Here is an 18,817-nt window from a genome sequence, read left to right on the forward strand (position 1 = left end):
AAAAATAATATTTTGCGTCGTTTTTATTATCTTGGTTCAACTTAACATGTTTATGTTTGAATGCAAAAATTATTATTATAAGTATTTTAGTGTATGAGCTGGTGTGAATAGAAAAAGATCAAACTTTGACCAAGCTGGCCCAATCAAAAGCAAAGTGGGCCTTATGCCATGATGTGACCCAATCCTAGAAGAAGAAGAAGGGGCACACTAGAAGAAAAGGGAGAAGCTGCGGAGAAGAAAAGGAGATACGACGGAAACACGAAGAAGGAACCCAAAAAGCTGCGCTATGGTGCAAGGAAAGGAAAATTGAAGGAAAGAGGAATGCAATGAAAGAAGCCAAGTGACGCAGGCACTGTTTCATGGTTTTAATTTCTTTTTCCTTTGTTTTATTCTATTTTACTATGTGTAGCTAAACTCATAGATTAGGTCTTTTAGATGAATTTAATTCAATGTTGCTTGAACCATGTAGTATTTGAGTACTGTTTTGATTAATTACGAAGTTAGTATAATTTAATCATGCTTGTTCTTAATGCTTTTCATGTCTTGATCACATGTGAAATGATTCTAGATAGAGATTCACTACTAGCACTAGGTTTTGATATTTGATCTAGCACGATTATTCAATTGGCAATTGTTTTAGAGATATCGAATTGTTAATTGTGATTTAGGGAATTAACGTGCAATCAAACGTTCCTCAATTATGATTTCGCCTAAGAGATTAAGGCATTATAATTGAAGAAGAGGATTATGAGCCAAGAGATTGGTCATAACTATTTTGTTAATTCATCATGATATTAAGGGAATAATTAATTGAAATAGACCTTACTTCCAAGCAAGTTGAATTAGATGATTCGAAGCGACCTAATCATTTTTACCTTTGTTGAATTAAACCTATTTTAATTTCTAGTTTAAACTCAATTGCAATGCAAACCCCCCAAATGTCATTTAATTTCCTCTTAAGTTGTTTTGCTTTAGATTAATCTCAATCCCTGAGGATCAATCCTCGATGATCGATAATTTTTACTACTTGACGACTATATAATTCACTTGCTATAAAATTTCTATCATAGCCAATGCCTCCGCGATCTGAGCGTGTTCTCTCTACACAGGTTGAATATATGGGTAACAAATCCTAATTGGTTCCACATGAACCGACCTTGCTCTGATACCAGTTTGTAACAGTCTAACCCCTTAACGTGTATTTATTGAATATAAATAAATAAAACATTAAACAAATTAAGGCGTTACATGTTATTAAAAACGGACATACAAGGCAAAAGGAGATTCAACATACTTATAACATACTTGCGACAACGGAAATGAAATTTAAAGATAATCATTCCTTTTAACACATTGATCATCAAAGCTAACTAATTATCCAAAGGCCTCAAAATATATATTAAGCCATATCATCATCATGGATGTCATATTACACAAGTTAGCAAGGTCAAATAGGTAAATATAGTCATAATACAAGTTTAAGCGAATACTCGACTCGATGTTACAACTATCAGAGCAACACTAAATTACAACCCATCAAAAGCTAACTAAAGGAATTTAGCCGTTCAAAAAAAAAAAACTAACTAAAGGAGTAGCCTAGTTAAACTCCTCACCAAAAAGTGTGCTAGGATATGCACAAGCAAGCTCTCTAGTTTCGAGCGGGATCCTCAACCTAGTTATCTGAACCCCCAAAGGTTCAGCACATAACATAAAACAGAGAGTTAGAAATCATAATCAATAAATACAAGTGTAAGAATATACTTAACACTTCAAGTTATTATCATGCATATCTATCTCACAACATACATTCTCAATCTTAATTTAATTATAAGATTATGAGGTATCAACAAATAGAAGCATCGTTTAGAGTTAATAAATATCTAACACTTCAATCAATTATCGAGTGGTGTTGGCTTGGGCCCTTGGAGTATGCTCCTCTCAAGGTCTCAGGTTCGATTCCCACTGGTGCCAATTTCGGTGGGCTAAGTCCATACAGAGCAAAAAAAAACTCTGGCTTTAAATGGGGCCCCCACAAGTGGGCGGTGGGATTGGTCCCCTTGGATTAGTCGGTCCTAAGGCCGGATACCAAGTTTTCAAACATTTCAATCAATTATTAACACGCATAAAAAATTTATCAAGTCAATCCAAGTAATGTCACATATCATTTATCACATAATATCCACATAATCCTAATGCATTCTAATACCACAACTCATACTATGTCACCCTGGAGATGTCTAATGCATGAAGTACCTTCTTCTTTATCGGATAAATATAATCTGATATACGTCTTTATTAGAATTACATAATTCTAAGATCCAAACTCAATTCATGAATGCATGTATGTTTCATGAATACTCTCACATAATTAATATACATACCTTAATATACTTCTTTGATATTTAAACAAACATCATCAATAGTCATCAACAATCATCAACAATTCTTAAAAATACAATTAATTCATGTTATAAATCATTAATTGCACTTAGAACATCAACAAAATAAAATTATGGTCTGGCTCCTTTGCTTAGCAAGAGCCATCGACGGTTGGCGAACAGAAACAGAAAGTTTTCAGGGTACCGACGAGACTTAGCGAGCACTCTTGCTACGTCTCGCTTTGGCTCGCTCAGCGAACCTCAAGAACATGCATGCTCGCTACGTTTCGCGGCAAGGCTCGTTCAGTGAACGCGTCTTGTCATGGATGCTCTGCTACGGGTTTGAACATAAATCCACCCAAACATCCCATTTTTCATGTTTCAGACCCCAAAAGACATTGTTTTCACGTATATAACATAAACATACACATGAAAGTACAGTTTATTTCATAAATCTACATCAAACACATCAAAATCATGAGATTTATACACTTTTACTCAAAAACTCATAAACACACATGTCCTTGAACAAACATCTACAAATTCCCGTTTTTAACCCATTAAATTTGTTCATGATATTTGTTAAGAGTTTTACAACATCATGAGATCAAAAGATGATCATCTCTTTCAAACAAGCAAGCTTAAATGCCTAATGCATTTTATTAATTACCAAAAGTTCAATACATGAAAGAATAATCTCAAATCTATGAAAACTACTAGTATAAGAATTGACCGTCCTAGCTAAATTATGATATAATAATATATTCCTTCCGTTCCTTTTTACTTGTCGTTTTAGGAAAAAAAAAATTGTTTCAAATTACTTGTCGTTTTGATAATTTAAAGTTATATTTTGTCTATTATACCCTCCTTCCAAATATTTAGGACTATTTGTTGAAACCCGAAAAGCTTTAATATATATTTGGAAAACTAAATTTTTAATTTTTTTTGGGTACATAATATTAAATTTTTTTTTGTACATAATATACTAAATTTATTGGGTGTGTGATAAAAAAAAATATTGGTGAATTAAAATAAGAGTATAATAGAAAGATAAGGTGCAAAAATACACTTTGTTAATTTTTTTTTTTTTTTGGTTACAATAGAGAAAACAAAACAAAAAGACTAAACAAAAGTGAAAGCTACTCCCGGATGAAGCCTATCCCATGCGCGTCAGCGAGCAAGATCATAGAGAGGTCACTTGGGGGCGTAGAGATTTTCACTAAAGATGAGTCAGATAACGCACCCATCTTTGCTAAGGCATCCGCACACGCATTACCTTCCCGTAGCGTATGGTTAATCGCAACCTCCCAATCTCTAGCGAGGAGTTGACGAATACTAAAGACTTCATTAGCGAATCTGTGGTGAGCACCAGGGGCGTCTTCGAGTTTTAGGAGACTCTGTGCAAAATATAAAAATGACCCCTTAATAAAAAAAATATAATTTAAAAAAAAATTGTTGATTTAAATTGCATATAATATAAAAAAAAAAAAATCAATCTTATAAACATATTCTCAATATTAAATCAATTGCATTAAATTAAATGGAACAAAAAATACAAAATAATTATCTTTGTATATAACGTCAAAAAGGAACATCCTAATCTAAGATCAAATTGTATGCAAAGATTAAAATGGACTAAAACTATATTTACGATTATAGATAACTAATCTATTGATACATATGATATTTTATGAACATTAACAATATATAACTATTATTTTATGGCTTAAAAGTTAATCTATTAATATACATTTGATATTTTATAGGTATAAATAATATATATGTAAGATTATAGGACCTCAAAATTTTGAGTTGAGGCCCGATGCCATCGCACACCTCGCACATGTGTGCGAGACGCCTCTGGTGAGCAGACACACCGTCCAGAATAAGGTTAACTGACTGAAGCGAGTCTGAGTAACATGTAACCCGACGGAACCCACTTTCCCAACATATGTGTAAACCATGTAACACAGCCATGAGTTCTACGAATAAGATACTTCGAACATTAGCAGCTCCGTAGAAACCCGAAATAAAAACACCGTTATGATCCCGAATCAGACCACCGTAACCAGCTGAACTTGTAGCGCCGAAAAGGCTTCCATCAACATTGAGACACACGGTACCTTCCATAGGCGGGGACAAAGATACTAAACGCGGGTTAACGGGCGTAACTGCTACCGAATGCGGAGGCATAAAAGCAGCTTCACATGATTTTAGCAAGGAATAAATCTTTCCCATACTAGTGTGAGTATTTTCTCTATGGTTATTGAAGACAATCTCATTCCTCCCACACCAAATCACCCAGAGAGCAATGAAGAAGAGAGATCCATGAATCTTACCCATATTCTTATACCATGTGAACGTGTCAGCCCCTTGGGAAGAGTTGCGATTAAAAACCAAACCAGTCAGATTCCACACTCGTGCTGCATCCGGACACGAGAATAGGCAGTGATCGATGTTCTCAGAGGTTCCTGCACAACGAGGACAGATATCGGTGTTGCAGACCCGACGGTGTTGCAGAACTGCGCGCACAGGAATGGATTCATGAATGAGTTGCCAGACAAAAAATTGAATATTTGCTGGGAGATTCAGCTGCCAAATCCACTTCCAGTTGACATGATCATTAAGTGGTGTTGGGTTCAAAAGCCAATTATAAGCATCCTTGACGGAGTACATACCCGAACTCGAGTTACTCCAAGTCCAAACATCAGGCAAATTCTGCACTATTCTAGGTTGGGTTGCTGTGATAGCATTGACAACATTGTCTGGAAGATTAGTATACGAAAAATTAAAATTCCACTTACCGTCAAACCAAACATCTTTAATCCTTGCGGAAGTATCCTGAATTGCTACATAGGGTACAACCGTACATAACTTTTCTTTAAGAATCCAAGGGTCATACCAAAAGCTTGTCTCGCCATTACCAACTTTGAATGTGAACCCATCTTTCAGCATTTGCACGACATACACTTTGTTAATTTGGTGTTACTATTCTAAAACTACCGGTAAAAAGGGATGGAGAGAGTAATATAATATAATTATATTATTAGAGTAAAATTACATAGAAGATATGAAATCTAGAATATTATTAAAAGAAATGAGGATAAATTAGGAAATTTGATAGTAGATGAAAAGTGATAGTACATTGGGGACTAGACCAATACCCAAAACAGATACAATAGGAGTTGTCACATTAAAAACCTTACCCAAAAAATCCAAAGTACCGATAAACAGGGTGAAGGAAAAGAGTGCAGCAACAAACAAAACAAAAACGATAATCTGGATTGACTTATTTTAATATATAGAATAACTTATTTGATGTTATTAGATTTAAGGTTTGTTTGGATTGACTTATTTTTTAACTTATGTGAAACAACTTATGCAAATAAGTTTTTGAGCTCATTTGGATTATCTTATTTTTGAGTTTATGTGAAACGGCTTATGCAAATAAATATCTTTTATGTGTTATTATAAATTTTTTAAGGTAGCTTATGAGAAAAACAACTTATAAAATTACAAATTTTTATTAGGGAAAATTTTATAAATTAACATAAAACTTTATTTATTTGTATAAGATGAAAAGTGATACTACATTGGGGGGACTATGCCAATACCCAAAACAAATACAATAAAAGCTTCCTCATTAAAAACCTTACCCAAAAAATCCAAAGTTAAAGCATGGTGAAGGAAAAGAGTGCAGCAACAAACAAAACAAAACAAAAAAGATAATCCGGAAAAGATAGCCTTCTATTCTAGACAGTAATGGATACTACAAACAAGAGAAAATCAACTACCTTTGATAACCACGAGTTCCATTTAATTTTCTGGAGTTTCAATAATAACTTGTTTGATGTGTGATATCTTGGGCCAATCCTTTCCAACATTTGGTTGGTATCCTCTACATAATTCAGGACAACCTTCCATTTTCAAATATTCAAGGCTTCGGAGGTGATGCACACCATCCGGGAGCGAAAACAATGCTGGACAATTTTCAATTGAAAATGTTTTGAGATAAATCAGAGTTGACAGCCACTCAGGAAGCTCCTCAAGATAGTCACAATCAACAATTACCAAGGATTGTAATGTTTTCGCACATCCTCGTAGCCACTCAGGAAAAGTCTTCAGTTGTAGCAAAGATTCAAGATACAATAACTTTAACTTTAACTTGGGAATTTGGTTGTCATGGCCCATCGACAAATTCAGCTTGTTGCAACCATCAATAGACAAACTCTCTAAGTTTGGAACAACATGAAGAGACACAGACCTTAGACTCCTACAAGAATTAATATCCAAAAACGTAAGACTAGGAAGTTCTATTCCTAATTCAAACAATGACTCCAAGTTGTCACAAGAAACAAGAGTTAATATTTCTAGACATGTCAATTTTTCAATCTCTTTGTTTGGAAATTTAGACTGCCTTGTGGTTATATGTAGTTGTTGAAGGCTGATTAAGTTTCCAATTCCATATGGCAATTTTTTTAGCTTTGTGCATCCACTGAGATTCAAATTTATTAAATTTTGGAGTTCGCAAACTGAATTAGGTAGGCTCTTGAGTTCTTCATTATCTTCAAGATTGAGATATCTTAAGTGTTTTAATCTACCAATGGAGCGAGGCAAACTCTTATATCCAGAATTATTTATTTGCAAAGCCCGAAAGTATTTGCACCTGGACACCGAAGTATTTAAGAAAGCTTCATTGTTGACTCCGGTAGGGAAAAGTATGGTTCTCAAACGAAGGGGAAGTGGAGTTTGTCCAAACAAATTATCATTATTATTATCAAATGATAAATGTAAGGCATTTTCGGACATATTTTTATTGTGGGGGCTCAACAATTGAAACTCATCTCTTGAAACATACAGTGCAAGAGCACGCATTAAATCGTGCAATTTGAATTTGTAAGCACCGCCATAGTCAACAAAATCTTGAAGAAAAGATCTTGACCGTAGCTCCTGTAAATACTGATTGCCAATATCTTTCAACTTTTCACCTTGGCTTGGTGATGGAAGAAAACCAAGAGCCTCCCAAAGTATAATTGTATGACAACTGTTGAAATGGAAGTCCTCTTCAAAGAGAGAGAAGCAAGCAAAACATCGTTTTAAATAAGAAGGTAATTGATCATAACTTAATTTGATAGCTGGTAAAATGTCCTCAGCTCTTTGTGGTAAATTCCAAATCTCATTGTCCTTAACAATGATCCATTTTTGTATCTGATCAACTTCTGAGAACAACGAACTCCCCAATGTCCTTAGGGCCAATGGAACCCCTCCACATTTAGGCACAATTTCTTTTGCAATCTCCATTAGTTCAGGATATTTTCTCTCTTCTCCTTCTTTAAAAGCCCATTTTACAAACACAGACAATGAGTCCTCTCCAGAAAGCCCTTGCAAATTGCAAGAAGAGTAAGTGCCCATCACATTAGCCACCTTGTCGCTACGTGTAGTCACTAGTACTTTACTTCCTTGAGCACCTGCTTGTATGAAACCCCTCAATTCTTCCCACTTGACACGATCCTCATTCCATACATCGTCCAGTACAAGTAAGAACTTTTGACCAGCAAGTGCATTTCTTAGATGATTTTGCAATTGCTCCATATTAAAGTTTTTAATGTTCGTCTCATGGTGATTTTGTTTAGGAGCAGAATTGATGATCTTAAGAAGCAGATTCCTAAGTTCGAAATCATTGGAGACACATACCCACATCTTTAATGGAAAAGACTCAACTACACTCTTATCATTGAACACGGTTTTTGCAAGTGTAGTCTTTCCCAAACCCCCAATTCCCACAATAGCAATAACAGATAGACTTTTATCACCACCATCACCCAATAAGAGCTTTACAATTTTCTGTTTATCATGTTCTCTTCCTATCACATCAGAATCATTTACATGAGAATAAGTTTCCCGCCTTTGCACAACACGATTATCACTGTCAATAATTTGAAGGCCAAATTTATCTCTAGTTTCTGCAACCTTGTCAAATTTTTCTTTGATATCTTTGATATGATGTGCCATTCTAAAGGGGTAAACCAGAGGATTAGAACTTGATGAAAAGAAAAGCCGTACCTGTTGAGAAATTGATTCCTTAAGTTTAGGGATCTGTTTTATGTTAAGCAGTGCCACTCTTTAGCATTTTCCTTATGTTAATAGGGAATCATATATTTCAGATATTTCATGCTTATTTGTAGGCAATAATTATGTATAGACTAATTGCCTAAACTGTTATCAATAGGCTATATATATATATATATATATATATATATATATATATATATATATATATATATGGGGGCTGCTAATTTAGACCCAGTTGGGTCTAAATTAGCAAGGTGCACCTTTTGAGTTGGACAAAAATACCCTTTCTTTTTTTTAAAAAAAAAAAAAAAAACATATTGGCGCTGATCCAGTATCGCGCGCCTACCGCAGGACCACCGTTACAGACCGTTGATTTCCATCATACGACCAAGAGATGATCTCATCATGGCTGTCGGATCAATCAGACAGTCCAGATCATCCATCTCCATGATAAGCCAGCGCGTGCACCACACTAGATCTGCGCCTGGAGAGAGAAAATTTCATTTTAAAAAAGCAGGACACGTGTCAACTGCTGGGTGGTTGGCGTGTTTTTTTTTTCATTTAATACTTTAAACTCAATTATTTCGTTGTAAATTAATTTTTTATTTTTTTATTTTTATACCAAAATTCATAATTTTTTTTTGTCTACAAATAGAGACTTGGTTCGTTTGATTTGGACACAAAAAAAAAAACTCAATTTTTCACTACCTTTAATTATCTTTATATAATACTGTGAAACCATTTAGCTGGTAGAATGGTTTCACAGTATAACTCTCTGAAACCATTTTACTGGTAGAATGGTTTCAGTGAGTAATTTCTTAATTGTTTGCTTCTGAAACCATTTAGCTGGTACAATGGTTTCAGAGCGTTGTACTTTGAAACCATTTCACTGATAGAATGGTTTCAGGGGAGTTGATTTTTAATTGTTTGCTTCTGAAACCATTTTACTGCTAGAATGGTTTCACAGTATAACTCTCTGAAACCATTCTTCCAGCTAAATGGTTTCAGAAGCAAACAATAGTTTTTAATTACCGTTTTATCTCATTTAATTAACGAAAAATAGTTTCAGGTCTCAAAAAATTTCATAAAATATACCAAAAATTCCAGAATATTATCTAATATTTTATTAGAAACAAATAAAAAAACAATTGGTTTCAGAGTACAAATCTATGAAATTATTATTATTATTTGTTAAATGGTTTTAAATAATCAGCGGAATTTGTGAAAATAATTTCATGACTTGAACTAGGGAGAGTGAGGTACACAAGAGGGTTCTAAATAATTCATAGTACTTTACATAAAATTTTGGAATTTTTTTATGGAATTATATTATTTTTAATTACCTTTTTACTCATTTAATTAACTAAAAATAGTTTCGGGTCTCCAAAAATTTCATACAATATACCAAAATTTCCAGAATATTATCTACTATTTTATTATGAAAAAATAAAAAAAAATAGAGCCTCCCTGAGGCCGCACGCGCCCCCACGCGCCGCCGGTGAGAGTGGGCGTGGGCGACGCGCACTGTTCATCGTCCATCCACCCGTTTTATGCAGAAACGGGTCGTGCGACCCGGTTTTTGACCCGGTTCGATCTCCCTCAATACTCAACGAAACTCGACGTTCCTTATATGGATTTTGATCATTTTTCAATTTTACAAAGGTTTCCGGTATTAGTTTTTGAAATCGGCGTTCGATTCGCACGTAAAATGAGGTCGAAATTTGGAAGAAATTTAAAAAATGTAATAGTTGTTCTATTGTTTTAAAAAAAAAAAAGGGTATTTTTATGATGCAAATTACATACATGCCCCAGTTGCTCTATTGTTTCAAAAAAAAAAAAAATGGGTATTTTTGTCCAACTCAAAAGGTGCACCTTGCTAACTTAGACCTAACTAGGGTCTAAGTTAGAAAACCCCTATATATATATATATATATATATATATAGGGGAGGGATCAAATTACACCGGTGTAACATTTGAGTAATGTTACACCGCTCAATAACGCTTCAACGAATACAAATTTTACAAAATCCCCCGTTGGATTGAAAGTTTATATCATTTAGATCATCCATGTTCAATTTTACAAAAATCTAAAATCGTTTGATATGTTATTGAGACCGATCAAGCTTAACGGTATTCAATAAAAACACATAAAGCGTTAATCTTGATCGGTCTCAATAACATATCAAACGATTTTAGATTTTTGTAAAATTGAACATGGATGATCTAAATGATATAAACTTTCAATCCAACGGTGGATTTTGTAAAATTTGTATTCGTTGAAGCATTATTGAGCGGTGTAACATTACTCAAATGTTACACCGGTGTAATTTGATCCCTCCGCATATATATATATATATGGGTTTTGCTAACGTACACCCGCTTATTTTTAAGAAGGTGTGTGTTAGCAAGTTATAACTAAAAAGTAGTTAAATACACCTTAAGGTGCATGTTGCTAATGCACACATTCTAAAAAATAAGTGGGTGTACGTTAGCAACTCCTATAGGCATTTGCTGTAATACACCTACTTAATTTTTAGAATGTGTGTGTTAGCAAATGATAACTAAAAAATAGTTAAATACACCTTAAGGTGTATGTTGCTAATGCACACCTTCATAAAAAACAGTGGGTGTGCATTAGCAAATCCCTATATATATATATATATGAATGAGAAAATATTCTTCTCTAAAGTTAAACTTGCTACCAGAGCAGGTTTAGATCTAAACTTAGCCCTAACCTAAACCTAGAGCCATGAGTAAATCAGATTCTGAATCACCAAAAAAGGCGACTGAAGCCAATGGGAATATGTTTGCTCCTGCGCCAATTATTATTCATTCAGAGAGTTCATCCTTCAATGCGGGGATTATACTCGACGAAACAAATTATGATATGTGGTGTCAGATTATGGAGATGCATCTTGCTGAAAAAGGAGAAACTCTCATTTATTCGTGGTAATAAACCACCACCTACCGAAGTTGATGATGGGTACGAGAAGTGGTACAGTACAGTGATAATCAGAAAGTTAAGTTATGGTTATTGATGGCCATGACACCGGATATTATGAAGCTTTATATTCGTCTAAAATCTGCTCGGGATATTTGGAAAGCTTTATCAAAAGCTTTTTATGATGGAGCAGATGAATTGCAAGTTTTTACATTGAATCAGAGGGTCTTTTATGCAAAACAGAATGGTAAATAACTTTTTGTTTATTACGGAGAATTAACTGAAATTTTCAGTGAGTTGGATCATCGAGACAAAGTGATTATGGAATGTGAGAAGGATGTTGCTGCTTATCACAAGTCAGTTCAATGACAAAGGGTGCATATTTTCCTGACTGGTTTGAATGGCGAGTTCGAACAAGTCCGTCGTGAAATTTTGAGCAAAGATCTCATTCCTGAATTTGAAGAATGTTACTCAATGGTTCGCCATGAGTTGGTTCAACAAATCCATGGAAAAATAGTAGTTTTTAGTTTAAAAAATAGTGTTAAGTTGACAAGGGAGGTTTTTATCCATTTTAAGATATCTAAGGGAGGTTAGTGTCTAGTTTAAAATTAGATGAATGGTTAACGGATAGTTAACAGTGTTAAGTTGATAAAGGAGAGGTTTTTATCTATTTTTAGAGACTCAAGAGAGGTCAGTGTCAAATTTAAAAATAGAGTGGGTGTCTGTGTCATTTAAAGAGACATCGGGGGGGGGGAGGTAATTGAAATTGATCATAACTTAATTTGAAGGTAAATGTTTTTATTTACTTACTTCCACCGTACTCTCTCCGGACATAAATATAAGCAAAAAATACTTCAAATTTTGGTCATTATTATAAGCAAAAATTAACTACTTTTAAACTAATTAATACTACAATTTTGAAATTGATCATAACTTAATTTGAAGGTAAATGTTTTTATTTACTTACTTCCACCGTACTCTCTCCGGACATAAATATAAGCAAAAAATACTTCAAATTTTGGTCATTATTATAAGCAAAAATTAACTACTTTTAAACTAATTAATACTACAATTTCTAATATACCCCTATTTAATTTTTATTTTATGTTAGATATTTATTTCACTTTTACACTTTTCAAAATAAATAATACAGTTGCATTAAATCAAGAAAATTAACTACACTTAACTAAATTTCTTAAATATCACATTAACAATTATTTTTTCTAATATTTGTGCAAGGAGTAACTACCTTTCTTTTCTCTACCACTATTCATGTTACTTTTCCCAATTCTTCTCGAAACAAAAGACTGAGAAAACGAAGGAAGGCAAATCCCAATCACTCTCCAGTCTCCACTCTGGAGACCCTCTCATCACCGGCTACTAGGGGTTACAAAAAATTTGGCTATCCTTAACCAAATTACTAACTAATTCATATCCAATTTTAGTTTGCAAAATCCATTTAAAAAAAAAAACCACACCACTCCAATAAAAAAACACCAATTATAAACCATAACCACATTTTGTAATTTGGTTTGAAATTGGTTTGAAAATTTAGGCCCAATAGCTAATTCAGACCCAATCTTCAATTTTTTAAAATTCTTTATTATATAATAAAATAATTAATTAAAAGAGGAGGTGGAGGACTGGTGGTCAACCGGTGGTCAACGCCGGACCACCGCCGGCCGGCGCGGCGGCGCTCCAACCGAGACGGCGGACGGCAGTTTTCCATCGGACCTCCGGCGACTTTCACGGCGGTCGGTGGTGGTACTCCGGCGGCCGGTGGTGGTGCTCCGGCGGCCGGCCACCACCAACCACCCATATTATTTTATTATTATTTTATTTTAAAAATCAGATTTTTAATAATTATTTTAAAAATAATTAAAAAATTCAGTTTTTTTTTTAAAATAATTAAAAAATCAGTTTTTAATGTTTTTAGTTTTTCAAAAATTTAGTATTTTAATTTTTTTCCTATTTATTAGTTTTTTTTTTTGTATTTAAAAATCAGATTTTTTAATTTTAAAAATTACTCTTTTTTTAAATAATAAAAAATATTTTTAAAACAATATAAAAAACAAGTTTTCGGCTAAGTAAAAAATAATTTGGGTTTAAAAAAAATATTTTGTGGGTTGATTATAAACCAATTCAATCATAAAATTAATGAAAAATTATGTTTTTAAAATAATTAATAAATCTATTTTTTTTAATCAACTAATAAAAAAATTAGTTTAAGTAAAAAACCTATTTAAAATTGGATCATGTGAATAACTTAAATTTTATTACAAACCGGTTATAAGTTGGTTTGATCCGGTTAATAACCAAATCCAAATTAGTTTTAAAAAATAACCGGTTTGTTATTGAAATGGTTTTGGTTAACCAAAACCATCAATTAGGTGTGGTGTGGTTTCCAAACCATGCACACCCCTACCGGCTACCATCTTCGTTCTGGCGACCCTATCCACTCTAGAGAGCATCTCCACTTTCTCCGTTCCCAGCTGCGTTCTCTCTGTTCGTCCCCCCTCCACCGGAACAGTGAGTATAATCCTTGCAACTCAATCTTTATGTTTTGCTAATTAATCGATATAATCTTGTTGTGTGAAGCTGAGAATTGATTGTGCTGTTGTTGGGAAACTGAGAATTTGACGAGAATCGATCTTAGTTACTATATGTGTGTATTGGTTACTTCAATATCATTTTTTATCTTTGTTCTTCTAGGGATCGCTTGCTCATTTGGAAATTACAATTGAAATGTTCAATTTCCTTGTTGGTTGATTTACATTTTGTAGTGAAAACCCTAAATTTAATTTTCATATGATTTGAACTTTATATTTTTTTCCTATAAAAGTTCTTTCTGTTATGTGGGTTCCTGATATGAATAAAATTCCCAAATATAAAAGTTAATGGTTACCTTTGTGATTTCTGGTTAGTGACTACTTAACCATTGTTTTGAGCTGTGGAAAAATAGAGGTACATTTAAACTGTAGATTTGTCCCAAAGTTTCTTCAATGGGTAATTGCTTCCTAACACAACCAGCTAAGTGGAATGAAATACAAATAAAATCCTTTGTTAACAAACAATTTCGTGAATCATTCAGATGGCTAAGGTTATAGAGATTGCTCCTATTCGGGTATACGAGGTTGCCACATTTTACTCAATGTTCATTCGATCTAAGGTGAAAGTCATATATCTTGCGGCATTACTTTCATTCTTGCTAATTCACACTAGTACAGGCCAAACCATGTTGGATCAACCACCTTTGAATTTTCAGGTTGAAAATATCATCTATTGGTCTGTGGAACAACACCTTGTCTGATATGAGGTTCACGGGAAATTGAAGAAGCTTTATTGAAACACTTGGGAGTGAAACGAAATGGTTAGTTCACTTGTATTAATTTCTCCCATTACCTACCACTGAACTTGGTTTTGTTCTTGATAAATTTGAACCATATGTTTTTCCTCCTAAGAATTAGTTTCTTTTTACCTTTGATTTGCAGAAATAACACAAGATGGTTTCTTTTCTGTTGGAGAAATGGAATGCATGGTGAGTTTTTCTATGAACAATAACTTGTTTTAATTTCAGCATGTTCCTAATATTCAATGTTTTATTCTTGTATGATTTGCTCTGATGGTCAAAAGTTACATTAAGGACAAAATTGGACTTTCTGATGGTCATTGTTTCAATAACTTTGGATATCTTAGATATTTGATATGGAGTGTGTAATTTTTAGTATTTTTCCTGTTTCTGTTTTATGAAGTTATAATGCAGCGGGCCGAGCTGGTTGGCTTTAGTATTTGCCAGCCAGGAAGTTTAAACTGCTGCTAAAATAAGACAGGGCACAATACCAGCTCTAGGCTGCATAAGTTTTCTTGGTGCAAGATAGATTGTGCCGTACATTTTTCTTAAAAAAAGTTATATGAAGTTATCCAAATAATCCCTTAGATATTTACCAGAAGAAAATGACCTTTATGTGACATTAGTATATAACTGAGATGAGAATGACCTATCATGGTGGTTGGCAGGTTGTTTATGTTATTTAGAGAAATTAAAATACAAGAGAAGATGTGTACTTATCTTCTGCGTTTGTTTGTGACACAATTACAGTCCTATATGAAGTTTGAAGTCCAAGGACTGCCAATGTGAAGTCCTGCATGATTGAAGTTGTTGGTGTTATGCAGGGATGCTGTGTGAATGCTCTCAGGATTACAGTGGCTGATTACTCCAATGGATCAGAAGGATATACTTATAACTACTATGTACCCATTTCCTCTTTTCACTATATTTTTTTGGGGGAAGGGTTTATTATTAATGTGCTTGTAGTTCTGAAACACTCTTAATATGTCATATTGATGTTCGATTCCAGGAAGATGTAACCCCATAGAAAGTAGTTGAGATAGTGGAAAAGCTGAGAAAGGGCGAGAAGCCACCGGTAAGGATATTGCCATGATATATTTTATTATTGTCAATGTTTTAGATACTTAGCTTCTCTTTGTTGAGAAAATGGCCTTTTTCTTTTTATTTAGCTGCAAAATTGTTCATCTTTTCACCTTATTTTTTGTTTTCAAAGATCAAAATCTTTTCTAAAATCAAACTGATTCTACATTCGCTTAATTTTTTGTTGTTATTGTTGTTGTATTTAGCACGGCATACTAAATCCACAGCGGATTAGGAGTGGACCTGCAGGAAGGGAATACTACATAGTCCTTGAGTATCAGTATTATGACTACATATTTTTTCCAAATTGTTAGTATCTTATCTGTTTATTTTGACACTTATAATAGTGTCAATTTTTGTTAACACTGTATATACTTTAGTTTGAGTAAGTGCTTTTTTGATGACATGACTCAATTTGCTTAGTTTTAAATTTAGTTATTGTTTAGTTTGTGTTTGTTTAGTATTGTTTATCTTTTTGACGTGATAGTAACATAAAATTGCTACCAGCAGTTTATGAATGTAAAAAAAAAAAAAAATGATCTTACCCACGGCAATACAGTAGGTAATATGTTTCCATGGCAAAGCCGTGGGTAAGTATTTAGAAATGTTTCTATGGCAAAGTCGTGGGTAAGCTCTACTCATGGTATTACCATGGGTAATTAATCACGGCAAAATTCTGGATAATAACGTAGGGAAGGCCGTAAGTAATCTTACCCAAGGCATTTTCTTGGGTAATGAGTTACCAACGAGGCAAAATGCCACGGACCAGTGCCGTGGGTAAATCACATGTACTCATGGTGAAGCCGTGAGTAATAGCAAAAATGGCCGTGGGTATAGACTGATTTTCTTATAGTGGACAATAAGGCAGCATATGACATAGCTCATAACCCGGTTCATCATGATCATACCAGGCATGTGGAAGTAGACAGATTCTTCATCATGGAGAAATTGGATGAGAATATGTTGGAATTACCTAGGATCCGATCAGAGGACCAATTGGCTGATATTCTAACTAAAGTTGTCTCAAGTCGAGTGTTCTCAAACGTTGTTAGCAAGTTGGGCATGTGGAATATCTATGCACCAACTTGGGGGGACGTGTTGATAAATTGATTCCTTAAGTTTAGGGATCTGTTTTATGTTAATAGGGAATCACATATTTGAGATATTTCATGCTTATTGGTAGGCAATAATTATGTATAAACTAATTGCCTAAACTGCTATCAATAGGCTATATATATATATATATACTTTGCACCGATTCATTGAATATATGAATGAGAAAATATTCTTCTCTAAAATTAAACTTTACCTTCTTTCTGATGCTGCCAGAAGCGACTTGTTTTCGTAGTCGCTCGCACTCAAAATCATCAATCACGTTTTCGGCATCGGAGAAGATAGGCTTAATCTGTTTCAGCCATTCATGAAGCTCGTTGTTTTGATGCTGCTTTTGCTCAGCATCCAGCAGCACAGCTTTGATGAATAAAACATTGTTTTTGATATCCTCCAATTCTTTGGAGACGCCAAGCGCAAGAGAAGCTTCTTTGACAGCTTGAGAAGCAAGTTTAGTGATGAACGACTCTGCAAGGGCGAAGAGGAGTGGTTCAGCCATGTTTTCGTAGAAGAAGATCACACAACAGAAGAATGAATGAATGATTTCACTTTTCAGATCTCCGGTGAAGAAAAATTGTGGACATGGTTCCGGCGGACCGCGGTTCTGTCGGATGGGTCTATACGGTTCTCCTCTCTTTACTCACAGATATTTATTTCCCTGTCATTTTTTTTTCTCTAAGCTTCTGTGTTTTTCACGGTATTTTGCAAACATGAATATGAAAGAGAAGCAAGGAATAAGAAGATGAATTGTACTGGTAGATTTGTAGCCTATCAGAACTTTTGTAATAAATAAATAAAATATGGTTTAGAAAGTGGAGATTGGAAAGAAGTGACTACACCTAAACAAACTCTGCACCCTTTTATTTCATAGTTTTAATACTAATAATTAATGGGTGATGTTAACATGTGCATAAAGGGCACATGTTAAGCTTCTATGACCATCTCCAATGGTGTAGTACCTATTAGGTACTCATGGTACTACTATTGGAGCACAACACATTTTAGTACTTAATATGTACCAATTCAAATATAAGAACTCTCTCTTCTTTTTATGGGACCCACTTTATTTAATATATTCAAAAAATAAAAAAATCACAACTTTTAAATTGGCATAAAAATTAATTGTCAACCATATATAGACGTTGGTAGTCATTGTTTGTTTCTTTTTACCGTTGGAAAAAAAATAAAAACTTCTATCATATAAATCAAAACCAAATTGAAGGATTCTACTCCTCTCAAAATTACCATTTTATTAATTATTTTAAATTATTTTTTAATTATGTAATTCTTAAAATTTGACAATATTATTTTAAATTAAATTTCGAATTTTAATTATTTTTTTGAATTATAAAAAAAATAGTCCATACTAATTTTGTAATTTTATCATTAATTCAATCAATTTATATTATAAAATAGATAATTAAATATATTGTAATGATGTGAAGTTATTGATGGGACCCATTTTAGAACTTTTTAAGAAATGCTCCATTGGAGGGGTTGAGTACCTATTAGGTACTATTATTAAAAAAATAATAAATTGATGATGTGTCCATGTGGGACCATTTAAGTACTAAAAAATGAAGTGCTCCATTGTGGATGCTCTAAATATAGAAAATAGCATTTAATGTTCGAAAAAAATTTAATGTTTAAAAAGCTAAATGCACAAATTTTAATATATTATTTCTACTTTTGGTTCCTTAACATGTGCCTTTGGTGCACATGTTAACATTTTCCATAATTAATATTCCATAAAAAGAATTAATTACTCTGCCATTTGTCAGTTATTATAAAAAAAAAGTTGAGCTACATCTGTCACCTAATTACTAGAGGGGGTTCAGATATGTTCCATTAGCTTATCCTCCATTAGTTTTCATTACATTGCTCAT

At 33.6% G+C, this 18,817-nt stretch overlaps 1 protein-coding gene across 3 annotated transcripts; it reads right to left on the reverse strand.

Annotated features, from left to right (window-relative positions):
* Nucleotides 1-3,400: 3,400 nt before the first annotated feature.
* Nucleotides 3,401-17,790, reverse strand: LOC123903201 (putative disease resistance protein RGA3). 3 transcript variants are annotated; one of them, XM_045953127.1, is made up of 3 exons: nucleotides 17,131-17,785; nucleotides 6,173-8,441; nucleotides 3,401-3,775 (listed from the first exon to the last, which is right to left on the reverse strand). In XM_045953127.1, exons 1-2 carry the CDS (start codon nucleotides 17,428-17,430, stop codon nucleotides 6,195-6,197), a joined length of 2,547 nt encoding a protein of 848 aa, XP_045809083.1. In that variant the 5' UTR covers nucleotides 17,431-17,785; the 3' UTR covers nucleotides 3,401-3,775; nucleotides 6,173-6,194. The 3 variants fall into 3 exon arrangements, with proteins under 3 accessions (XP_045809083.1, XP_045809084.1, XP_045809082.1); XM_045953128.1 differs by lacking the exon at nucleotides 3,401-3,775 and having other exon boundaries at nucleotides 5,924-8,441; nucleotides 17,131-17,399; nucleotides 17,481-17,766; XM_045953126.1 differs by lacking the exon at nucleotides 3,401-3,775 and having other exon boundaries at nucleotides 5,924-8,441; nucleotides 17,131-17,790.
* Nucleotides 17,791-18,817: the final 1,027 nt, after the last annotated feature.

This window comes from Trifolium pratense, linkage group LG1, assembly GCF_020283565.1.
Source record: "Trifolium pratense cultivar HEN17-A07 linkage group LG1, ARS_RC_1.1, whole genome shotgun sequence".
In the NCBI taxonomy this organism is placed as follows: domain Eukaryota; kingdom Viridiplantae; phylum Streptophyta; class Magnoliopsida; order Fabales; family Fabaceae; genus Trifolium; species Trifolium pratense.